The sequence below is a fragment of the Taudactylus pleione genome, unplaced genomic scaffold (genome assembly GCF_031769625.1).
Source record: "Taudactylus pleione unplaced genomic scaffold, aTauple2 ptg000203l, whole genome shotgun sequence".
In the NCBI taxonomy this organism is placed as follows: domain Eukaryota; kingdom Metazoa; phylum Chordata; class Amphibia; order Anura; family Myobatrachidae; genus Taudactylus; species Taudactylus pleione.
In genome coordinates this window covers 4,498,617-4,510,851 of record NW_028284605.1, presented here as the reverse complement: position 1 = coordinate 4,510,851, position 12,235 = coordinate 4,498,617, and the positions used below count along the sequence as shown (strand labels likewise).

The window sequence follows — 12,235 nt, the reverse complement described above, 5'->3', positions numbered from 1 at the left end:
TGTTATTTGGGAGGGATTTAATGGTGTCAATTACCTATTTTTCTGTGATGGGATCATCAAGGGATTCCCTCGCTTCCCGAGACAATTCAGGAAGACGGGCCTCTTTCAAGAAGGAGTGTCCCTCACTGATGTCATCTGGGCCCCTGGTGTATAGTGATTTGTAAAAGTTTGCAAACTCAGCGCAGATATCAGTCGGAGTGGTAAGGATAGCATTAGAATTTTTTATGGCGTTCACCCAGGTCTTAGTATGTGGGCCTTTAATAAGATTGGCCAATAACTTCACTGATTTGTTTCCGCATCTATGGAATTTATTTCTCTGATAGTCATGTTTGGTTTGGGCCTGTTCAGTGAGAAACGTGTCGTATATCTGTCTATCAGAGAGGTATGCTTCCCTGTGTATAGGATTATCAGACTGTTTGTAGGTCCGATAAGCTGCTGTGAGTGTAGAGCTTAGCTCTTGCAGACAGGTGGTGAAGTGTTTACGTTTGGAATGGATATGAGATGATATGTCCCCTAAGGACGGCTTTGGAAGCCCCCCAAAATAGCGGCGTGTCCGCTATATGTGGTGAATTGTCGTTAACATAGGTCAGCCATGTGTGTTTAAGAAATAAAAAAAAATCTTGGGATTTATTAAGGTATGCAGGAAAACGCCAGCACTTGGAGAAGTGTCGGGGCAGAGTTAGTTGGATAGTCATAACTATCGGGGCATGATCCGATATAATAATGTTCTTAATGGATGTATTAGTGACTTTATGGAACAAATGTTTGGATATAAATAAATAGTCAATACGAGAGTGGGAGGAGTGTGGGTGAGAATAAAAAGTGTAGTCTCTTTGGAGTGGGTGAAGCACACGCCACGGGTCTAGTAAATCTAATTGTGTACAAAGGGAAGAAAGAAGAGAATAGGAGTGATCAGGGACTTGTGTACTCACCCCAGATCTGTCCAAGGATGGATTGACAACTGTATTCAAGTCACCCCCCAATATAAGATTTTGGCTGCCCCAGGAAAGAACCTTCTGCAAAAGTGCTGCAATAAAAATTTGACTAGAGGTATTCGGAGCATATACATTATGTAGGGTATAGACTACGTCATCAATCTTGATATCTAATAAAATATATCTCCCATCAGGATCTAAGTATTTCCTGCAAGTGGAGTATTGTAGATTTTTACTGAGCAAAATGGCCACCCCCCTGGTTTTGCTACCATATGGAGCGGAGATACAATCCCCGATCCACATGGCCCTCAGTGAATTTCTTGGATCATCGGTCCAGTGGGTTTCCTGGAGAAAAATTATATGTGGAGACATACGACCAAGATGTGTAATCACCTTCTTACGCTTGATAGGACTATTAAGTCCTTCAACGTTCCATGATATTATATTAGACAAGGAATATACATTCAATATAAGACACCAGAGATACCTTCTGCAGGGGTTATCTGTTGTGCCTTTTATAATTACATCGAACCAGTCTGCATGTCATTGTTTTGTATTGTGTGTGTTTTTTATATATTTTATATTCCTTGTCTTTTATGCATTATGTAATAAATTGTTTATTTAGCGCTCTTTGTCTGGATTTAGTCATAGCTTTACCACACCATTAGGCTTACTATTTTAACATTTATCTAGTGACGTTATATCCAGATTTACATTTTTCTGGCTGGTTATAGGTGTGTTTACAGGTACTACCTTTTAGGAGCAGCTTATGTATAGACACTATATTTAGATTTATTCTTTTTCTTTTTATGCGCCTGAATTTTTTTTTTTTGTTCTTTCGTGATATTATATTAAATGGTAGAAGTGGAACATCTCTCTCTACAGATGGTTGAGATGGGGAAGGTTTGCTTATGTTAACCTACTCCCACAGCTGGAAACGGCAAAAAAATTGATTCAAGAACATAAAGGGGTCCCTTCCTATCCCAGCACGAGAGGAAAGGAGAGCCCCTGGAAGATCTGACACCCAGGCACAGACAAGCACAAAATATCTCAACATTTAACAAAACAATAAACATAAAAAAATTGTGTAAAGAAAAAAAAAATGGTATTTCGTGTACATATGTGGTTAATCTATATATATATCCACAGTGTGGCCTATATTCAAAAGTAAGAAAGGCAAAGTGAAATGCAAGAAGATTTAAATGCAGGTCAGTCAAGTGTCAGGATGCAAAAAATGAGCTTTTGCTGCAGCTGGGTCTTCGAAGAAGAGTGGTTTTCCTCCCTCAAACACCCGCAGCCTGGCCGGGTATAGCAGAGAGAACTTGACGTTATTATCGAATAGATGTTTGCATATCGGGGCAAAGTCTCTGCGTTTGTTAGTGACGTGAACAGAAAAGTCTTGGAACATGAGGAGACGTTTCCCCTTGTATGATAGACTGGCTGTTTTACGGTAATGATCCGGGAGTTTTGTTTTATCTGCGTAATTTAAAATTTTCATTATAACAGGACGCGGGCGATCAGAGGTGTTTTTGCGATCTGGCCCAATTCTATGTGCCCTCTCAATGGCCAGCGGTACCCCCTTTAAGTCCATAGCTAGTTGTTCCGTAATCCAATTAGAAAGGAGATCTAGTAATTCGTGACCCTTTATTGATTCTGGGATGCCTATGACCCGTAGGTTGTTGCGCCTGCTACGGTTCTCTAGGTCGTCCAGTTTGTCGGTGAGGATAGCAATGTCCTTATGTTGAGATTCAATGGTTTGTTGGGCAGTGCTCAGGTCGTCTTCTAATGTTGATACCCTCTGCTCCATTTCGTCTAGACGAGTAGAATGTTGGGTTAGTTGAGATAAAGTAGACTCAATAGCTTCTTTGATTCCTGCAAGTTTTTCATCGAGCAGAGGACCCAAAATAGCAGCAATATCAGCAGGTTTCATCTTAGATGTTTTAGAGTTGATTGATGATTTGCGTTTGCGATAGCTGGTGGAACGAGTGGTAGAGCAGTCTGAGTCAGTGGAATTTCCACCGGGGGTATCGTCTCGGGGGGCTTGAGTAGGGCCAGTAGGGGTCATCGAAGAGGAAATTAGTCATTTTTTCATAAAGGATGTAAGCTCAGGATCAGAAGTGTATTTGTGTTACGCAGAGGTTATTAAGGCCACACACGTGGACACATCCGAAGAGGGTCTACATGAGGAAATTTGGGTTGAAAGATGTAGACTTGGGTATTGCTGAAGATGTCATTTCAGCACAGACCTGGGATAGGAGCTTGGTGTCACTTTCGCATGCGTGTAATTACAGCAGGTTGCCACAGGGGGGAGCCAGATCCACACACATAGTAATAAACTGAGGTAAGTGACAAGTGACAAGGGGGCTATGGCAGCACCCCACCTCCTCCAAACAGAACGACAAGGGAGAGGTGGAGTGGGATTCCCACCACACTGTCCCAGGAGGGTTGCAGCGGTGCAAGTCCAGGGGGCTAAAGAGCTGGTCAGCTGACTTTCCACAACTCTGTAGGATGCAGAGTGAGCGTCCCCAGCGCACCGCAGAAAGAGAGGTTGGGTCCCCGTCGGCCGCCAAGGACACAGCCACAGTCGGCAGAAAGACCGGGCAAGGCTTCGGAGGTGCAGATGAGTTCACCCTATATAGGAGGAGGAGCGAGAGCGGGGGCGCCGCATCAGGAGCCCAATCGAAGATGGCGGCCGGGTGTAGCCACCCGATTGAACCTCCGTCGGCATTCCCAATCCCGGCTCCTCAAGGGCATCAGGAGGTGGGAGGCAGCGGTGCCAGTGTCACCTGGTGAGGGGTAGGCAGCAGCGGTAGCGGTGGTCTAGTGATAGTCGCTGAATGTGAGTCCGGTCAGAGCCACTAATTGAGGCCCCGGCTTCTTGCCACAGGTAGGCCGCGCCTTGTAGCATGTCGTTGGAGCCCTCCGGCGCTTGCAGGTAGATGCCAGCAGAGTGGGTTTCTAGTGATGAACCCCTATGCAGGGGTTGAGGGTGGGGAATCCCCCCAAAAGAGCCCCCAATGTGGGTATTTTGCAGGAGCTGAGGTGAGGCACGTCTTCTCAGCCTGCCGATCAGGACACGCCCCCGCCCACTGTCATTCTAATGTGGTGCTGGTTACGAACCGGTTGGAGCTCACGGATCGGCAGCCACTGCTGATTGGCTGCCGGTCCGGAAACTCTGATTGGCTTGTGACTGGCGTCACATTAGACTGATGGCTGTGCTGTGTCTCTCAAGGCCAGACTGCAGGTGGCTGCCTGCAGATCCCGGCATGCAACCTAAACCCACATGTGCATCTATAATGTGTATGGGAGAGGGGGGAGTTGTACTGTGTGGTATAATATGTAAGGGAGAGGGGGAAGTTGTACTGTGTGGTATAATGTGTAAGGGATAGGGGGAGAGTTGTATTGTATAGCATAATGTGTAAGAGAGGGGGAGTTGTACTGTATGGCATAATGTGTAATGGATTGGGGAGGAGTTGTACTGTGAGGCATAATGTGTCAGGGGGAAGGGGGAGTTGTAGTGTGTGGCATACTGTGTAAGGGAGAGGGAGGAGATGTACTGTGTGGCATAAAGTGTAAGGGAGAGGAGGGAGTTGTACTGTGTGGCATAATGTGTAAGGGAGAGGGGGGGAGTTGTACTGTGTTTCATATTCTGTAAGGGAGAGGGGGGGAGTTGTACTGTGTTTCATATTGTGTAAGGGAGAGGGGGGAGTTGTACTGTGTGGCATAATGTGTAAGGGAGTTGTACTGTGTGGCATAATGTGTAAGGGAAAGGGGGAGTTGTACTGTGTTTCATAATGTGTAAGGGAGAGGGGGAGTTGTACTGTGTTTCATAATGTGTAAGGGAGAGGGGGGGAGTTGTACTGTGTTTCATATTGTGTAAGGGAGAGGGGGGAGTTGTACTGTGTTTCATAATGTATAGTGGGGGAGGAGTTTGTACTGTGTGGTGTAATCAGGGGTTGCACTGTGTGGCATAATGTGTAATGGGGGAATTATTTGCTTTACTAGAGTTAAAATTGTGTAACTAGATGATGAAACTACTGAATTAGTGGCTACTCGTATAACACACATAGCGAATCAGCAAGGGAATGTTATTACACATTGCAGGGCATATAAGTAAAATGCTGTCTAGGTCTAGTTCATTATAGTAGTACAAGTCTTAAAACCAATTACAGATAGACACAAAAATGTGGATGTGTTATTTTATTGTAGAAAAACCCTGTTTTTCAAGGTCTATAATAATTTATGGGTATGTTTCTCTAGGGGGTCACAAATATATTTAGTACAGCATACCACCATGTCCAGAGGCAGAGAAATATTGTACAGTTAGTGAGCAGTGCACTCGCCTGGATCTACAGTCGTGCTCCCAACATCCGGATTATCAACACGTACCTAATGGAGCCCTGCGCAGACAAGGTACCAAAATGCAGGCAAACATTGATTCCTATGTGTAATAATAATGATATGATCTTGTGAGTTCTGTGTGTGTAATCATAAATACAGTGCCAAATGTGGTGGCCATGGGACTGTGGTGTGCTGGGCACAGGGCTGTATACGATTGGGACTGTTCCTGGAATCATAGCCCTGGGTATATGTTGTGGCCATGGGACTGTGGTGTGCTGGGCACAGTGCTGTATACGATTGGGACTGTTCCTGGAATCATAGCTCTGGGTATATGTGGTGGCCATGGGACTGTGGTCTGCTGGGCACAGGGCTGTGTATGGTTGGGACTGTTCCTGGAATCATAGCCCTGGGTATATGTGGTGGCCATGGGACTGTGGTGTGCTGGGCACAGGGCTGTGTATGGTTGGGACTGTTCCTGGAATCATAGCCCTGAGTATATGTGGTGGCCATGGGACTGTGGTGTGCTGGGCACAGAGCTGTGTACGATTGGGACTGTTCCTGGAATCATAGCACTGGGTATAGGTGGTGGCCATGGGACTGTGGTGTGCTGGGCACAGAGCTGTATACGGTTGGGACTGTTCCTGGAATCATGGCCCTGGGTATATGTGGTGGCCATGGGACTGTGGTGTGCTGGGCACAGAGTTGTATACGATTGGGACTGTTCCTGGAATCATAGCCCTGGGTATAGGTGGTGGCCATGGGACTGTGGTGTGCTGGGCACAGAGTTGTATACGATTGGGACTGTTCCTGGAATCATAGCCCTGGGTATATGTGGTGGCCATGGGACTGTGGTCTGCTGGGCACAGGGCTGTGTATGGTTGGGACTGTTCCTGGAATCATAGCCCTGGATATATGTGGTGGCCATGGGACTGTGGTGTGCTGGGCACAGGGCTGTATACGATTGGGACTGTTCCTGGAATAGTCAGTTTTTCATAGCACTGGGTATATGTGGTGGCCATGGGACTGTGGTCACAGGACTGTATGTGGTTGACAATGTGGCATTTATGCTGTGCATGTCTTTATATGTGGTGTGTGTATAGGACGTATTGTTAATCAGATTGTTTATGCTAGTGAACACAGTCTATATGTGATAGGCATTCTGCTGTTTCTGCTGCATCCAAGCATGACTAATCAGATGGGCAGAGCTCTGTATGGGGTGGGCATGGATGGGTATTGTTCTGCTGTGCATACTGTTAACTGTTTTGCCCTTTCATATACATTTATATGACACTGCCCATGGTGTGCTAAGTAAGTCTTTTTTCAGTGCAGCACACTACGTATATCCATTCCTACCTTACACCACGGACATAACCAAATGCCCATGTGTGTAATCCAGCCTTCCAGCCCAAAATACATTTGGCCCTACATGTAGAACAATTTGGCCTGCACTGGTCTGGGAAAGATGACTTGGAATAAGGCAGGCAGCAGAGTGGTACTTACCTAATAGGCAGACTAAGCACATGCCTATAGAAATACTCAGCAAAGATCCGTCTTGTTGTTTCACATTTCCTTATTTATTTTACGCACCAACCATATACTGTATTTTCCCCCAATAATATGACTGTAGGACAGAGTAGCGTGAGCATGCGGGGAGAACAAATTCTACATTATGGTGTATTTACTGATGCAAACGCTGCATTATCTCACTTAATAGAAATTGCTGTGTTTGTGAATACATGTATAATATTACATTTGTTACACCTTTAGGCACAGGGATATGTCTTTCGGAACATGATGCACACAGATAATAACACTGGGGTGTCTGATATCTACACCTCTCCAGCCACACTGCGCAGACGGGATAACCTCTTCAGGTCAGTGGCTTTAGGTGCAGGAGTTGCTTGGGAACTGAGGGATTTCTGTAACCACCAGGAGGCCAGCAATGTTATCTTAAGTAATTAAAGTAATAAAGTCCTTCTCAAAGAAAATAATTTATGTAAAATGTAATTTCGATCGGGATGCTGGGTGCCGGTCTCCCGGCGTCGGTAAAATGACAAGCGTCTAGATTTAGACGCCTGTTATTTAACCCTCGCCGGGATTAAGCAGTCGGGAAGCCGGCTGTCGGGATTAGGTCTGCCGGCTTCCCGACTGCATACCTGTCGGTCAGTATTCTAACCCTTCTCCTCTCCCTACCCTAACCCTCCTTCCCCGATACCTGACCCTAACCTCCCCCCTAGTGCCTAAACCTAACCTTCCCATCCCTGCACCCTAACCCTCCCCCCTAGTGCCTAACCCTAACGCTAACCCTCCCCCCAATGCCCCTAATTACCTTCAGGATTCTGGCGATCGGGATGCTGGCGCTGGGATTCTGACAAGTGTATCCGGTCAGGATATTGACCGCATCCCGATAACTGCTTCCTCAAAGCTGATTGGTTGCTATGGGCAACTTCTCCACTGGTCCGCTTCTCCACTCTTCTCACTGCTTGATAAATCAACCCCTATGTTTTGTCTAAGTTTAAAAACAGGCAGGAAAACAAGTTGAAATTGGAAAATGTTAATAATTGTTTTTTTCCAAAAAGAAAATTTTGGAGCGCTGTGCAATATACACTTCAGGATAATAAATAAGGACTGACTCACAGTCACATGCTACTGCGACCACCTGTGCATCTCTTGCTGCAGTAACGCCTGTGACTTTATGGGATGCAGCTTCACTGGCCTCGGCAGCTGGACATTCTGAGCAACTTTAGGGTTGCGCACAAGTCCAATGGTTCAGCTGATGGTCGCGATGGTGAGCTGATGCTGCTGGCAGTTGGCGTCTTTTTGACAAAAAATGCCTCCTGCTGGATTAACATAACTTCTCAGATCCGCTGAGGCCGAAGACGCATCACAGACCATGCCTACATCCATCTATGTAATATAGACACAAAAGAATGTACAAAATGCAATTAAAGTTACTTGGAAATGTGTAAATTCTAGTTCTCAACAACTTGCTAGTGAAAATGCCCTATATTTATAGGGTGACAGGTGTGCTTTGCAGTAAGTAACTAAAGTCTCATATCATCAGCACCTTCTTGTGAACGATTATGGTTACTGCAGGCTGTAAAACAATAAATAGCTTAACATTTATACATCACAATTCAGGATTACCAGCAGTCTTTAAAAATGAAGATATGTTTATTAGTTTTTTAATATGTTGTGATAATGAAACTATTAATAGAAAAGTGTCACACAAGCTGTTGTCATGTGTATAAAGATGAAAGTAAAGTGATTGCCCTGGTTCCACGTCATAGTCTGGCAGCTGGGAATTGTGCATTGTTATTGAAGACCTATGGAAAGCCAGACATCTAATATGCACTATAAACATTTAACCCCTTCATGAACGGGCGTCATTTATATGTCCATGACAAGACCGCATTTCACAAGTTTTATACCTGCACGGTATATACACTACTAAATGTCACATCTTGGGGGGAAAGATAGGACTTTCCTTTTGTATCAGAGTGAAATAAGTGTATTTTTATTTTAAGTACCATTACACATCTTAAAGCGGATTATCCAGTAGGGGAGATCCAGATGGCAAGTGCAAGGGGTGTACTGTAGTTCCACGATTCACATCATCACCCTGCCACTGTCCCAACACTTCATCAGGAAAGTGGGCAGGATCTGAAAGGGTGCACTGCTCTCACAGGAGTACAGGAGAACCCCCCAAAAATCACAAGTCTCCCGGATGTTTTAATCCATTTATAGAAATCCCAGCCATTTCCCTAAAAAAACTGAATAGATTCCAAGTATAAACATTTCAAATATGTATATTACAAAATGTATGAGTATATAAGGCCTAGATACAAAGATGATGTTTTTGAACCAAGGGAGCCTGTCTCCTGACACTTCTACTGTCAGAACAGACAGATTCGGTGTAAATTGTATCTTAACGCTATTATCTGTGTCAGATCTACTTGTAATCTCTTTCAGCTTCTCTTCCCATAAGGAAATTCATGATGTTGTCACTATTATGGTGTAACTGACCTATGGTATACATAAAACTCATTTTGAGTGTTGTGTACAGTGATTTGGTTACTAGGACTCATAAGTAAAGATTCCTGGCCATTCCCTGTGTATATTGCTCCATTCATTGATTACCCAGTGTACTTTTCCTATCCTTGTACTGTATGTCATTAATACAAGGTGAGTAAGAGTTTGAGTTGCATATATTAAGTAAACTTGTCCACAGGCTTCAAAGAAGTAAAACTTAGCCCACCCCTGCATTGCTAAAATCATACTTCGATGAACAGGTTGCCAGTAGTCTCTTGCGGTCTCGGATTCCCACCTCCTAGCACTGTAAAGTAGTGTCAGACTTACAGTAGCATTCAGTGCTAGGTGATTGCCAATGATATTTTGAATCTCTACTATACACCCCGCTTCAGTTTGACCTCTTGCATACTAAACTTTGCTATGACTCCCGACTACACTTGTGTCTGCTCCTTATAATGCTGACCATACTGTATACTTGACTTTTACCACATTGTCATGTACCAGAACCATCTTGCTATGACATAATTCAGTCATCGAGTCACATAGGTGAATCTGTGAAGGCGCCCTAAATGAACTTGCAAGTGCTGGCAGATAGTTGCCAGCCCAACTTCTGTCCCTAGTGGAATGACTGTTTGGCTCCTGAGTTTCCAGTGCAGTTTCCAGACTGCTAATTTTCTGTAGTTCCAGTTTGCAAACCCTCTGCAGTTACTACTGCTGTCGTGTGAAGACTCCAGACTGCTAAGCCTGTTCAGCTTCAGCCTGCAAACCCTGCACAGGTACTACTGCAAGCCTGTGCAGTTTCCAGACTGCTAATCATCTTCAGCTCTAGCCAACAAGTCAGTGCAGTTAACCTATGCAATCCTATGCAGTCCCAGACTGCTAATCATCTCCAGATCCAGCTTGCAAAGCCTGTGCAGTTACTGCTATCCTGAACAGTTCCCAGACTGTTATCATCCACAAGTTACACTTGAATGTCAACGCTCAGAATGCTTACAGTCCATTTTAGTGTTTGGGTTAGAGTTAAGGCCCCCAAACATCTGCAACGGATTGCTGCGATGTAGCGATCCTGCAAACCGGCATCGCAGGGTCGGTGATATCCAACATGTTGGATGTCACAGATATGCTGATCACGATCAAAAAATTATCGTGATTGGCAGATCGGTGAAATTTAACATGTAGAATTTCACTGATCCTGCGACGGATCGCAGAAAATCGATGGCCGCAGGTCTGCATTTCCGACTGGCAGATCAGCGTTTCCAATCCGATCACAATATCGCAGCGATCCGTCGCAGATGTATGGGGACTTTAGGCAGCAGTTACGGTATAATTAGGGTTTCAGGCTAATATCCGCTAAAAAGCTTTCCCGATATTGGTACATTTGGCAGCATCGCATCCCCCATAGAAACCTATGGGGGAGAAGGCTGCCAGCGGTCCCTCCTTCATACATCTGGGGGATACTTAATATTTGAAGTAAACCCCCAAAAACAGGTGTTTTCGGGGATTTTACCTCAAATATTGAATGATAAATGGGCCCCAATATGTAATTTAAGCCTTTTAGTATGAATGTTAGAGGGCATTTAGAGTTAAGGTCAAATTACGGCAGGGAATTACACGTAAAAAGAGAGCAGCAAAATTGTGCTCATAGTTATTCTAAAGTAGGTGCTACTCAGTATAGTAAGCCTTATTCAGAGACAATCACAAGTGCCATTTCAGACTTTGGGGGGTATCCAATGAGCTCAAAAAAATTTTCGCCCGTAAAAAAATGGGGGTCTTTTTGCCGATGTTCGGGTATTTTTCGCAGATTATTTTATCGTGCTATCCAGTTAAACCCCGTTTATTACGGCTGAAAATGTTTTGTTTTTCACACGAAAATACATAGGATCCGAGAAAAGTCGTGGACCCATGTATTTTCTCTGCCGCGATCGGGAGAAAAACACCTTCTTATCAGGGATTTTGTTTTGCCTGCCTGAGGCACACAAAACAAAATCCCTAATAAGTGCCGGCTTCTGGGCTAATTGGATAGCCCCGGGCGAGGTAATTAGCCGCGGTAATTTACCACGCCTAATTGGATACCCCCCTTTTTTTCAGTCTCAGATGATGAATTATTTGGACTACACATGTGCATCTTTTCGTATTCTGCATTTTTGCGCTTAGGAATTGAAGTCGCACAAAGTGGACATCAATGTGAATGCAACAAGTGTGCACTGTATAGTATCGTACCTCCCAACTGTCCAGCATTAGGTGGGACAGTCCAATTTTTCTGGGACTGTCCCGATGTCCCACCCACGGGCGCAGTGTCCACGGTGGGGGGGAAGTTGGGGAGAGCAAATACCTCTGCTCTGCATAGCAGAGCAGCGGGTGTGCAGAAGGTGTTCACCTGTGTAGGGAGAGCCTGGGGGCACGCCCCCCCATAATGACACAAACGGGGGTTGCCGCGAGGCTCCGTCCCGTTCCTGAGAAGCCATGCTCCTTCTAGCGAAGCCCCGCTCCCTTTTCGGGCACGCACGTCTCCGGCGCATGAAGTGTCCCTCTTCCAGGAGTAGAAAAGGTATGTAGTATGGAGGGGGCAGCACTTTTCAGAAAATACATGTAGACATAGGGATCATTGTGCCTTACAACCAGATGCAGGGAAATTATACTAATGATCCCATTTGAATGTATATATCAATGATTTTTTTTCTTTTATATATAATAGCTTCATAACAGGAGTAAGGTGGAATCAGGGAGATTGCTAGATCTTCAGGGAGTCAGGGAGATTGCTACTATTTCAGGGGGTCTACATGACAATCAGGAAGAGTTGGCAAGTACAGTCAGGTGCATAAATATTGGGAAATTGACAGAATATTCATATTTTGGCCTCTATTCACCACCACAATGGCTTTGAAATTAAACAAACAAGATGTGCTTTAACTGCAGACTTTCAGATT

The 12,235-nt window shown here is 44.8% G+C and overlaps 1 protein-coding gene across 2 annotated transcripts in view; it reads left to right on the top strand.

Annotated features, from left to right (window-relative positions):
* Positions 1 to 12,235, top strand: part of EFCAB5 (EF-hand calcium binding domain 5) — a 75,077-nt gene that overhangs the window by 41,918 nt on the left and 20,924 nt on the right. For both annotated transcript variants that reach the window (XM_088477800.1, XM_088477801.1), the window contains exons 16-17: positions 5,196 to 5,348; positions 7,044 to 7,150. In XM_088477800.1, coding sequence (XP_088333926.1) covers positions 5,196 to 5,348; positions 7,044 to 7,150 — 260 coding nt within the window. The remainder of the gene's footprint in view (positions 1 to 5,195; positions 5,349 to 7,043; positions 7,151 to 12,235) is intronic.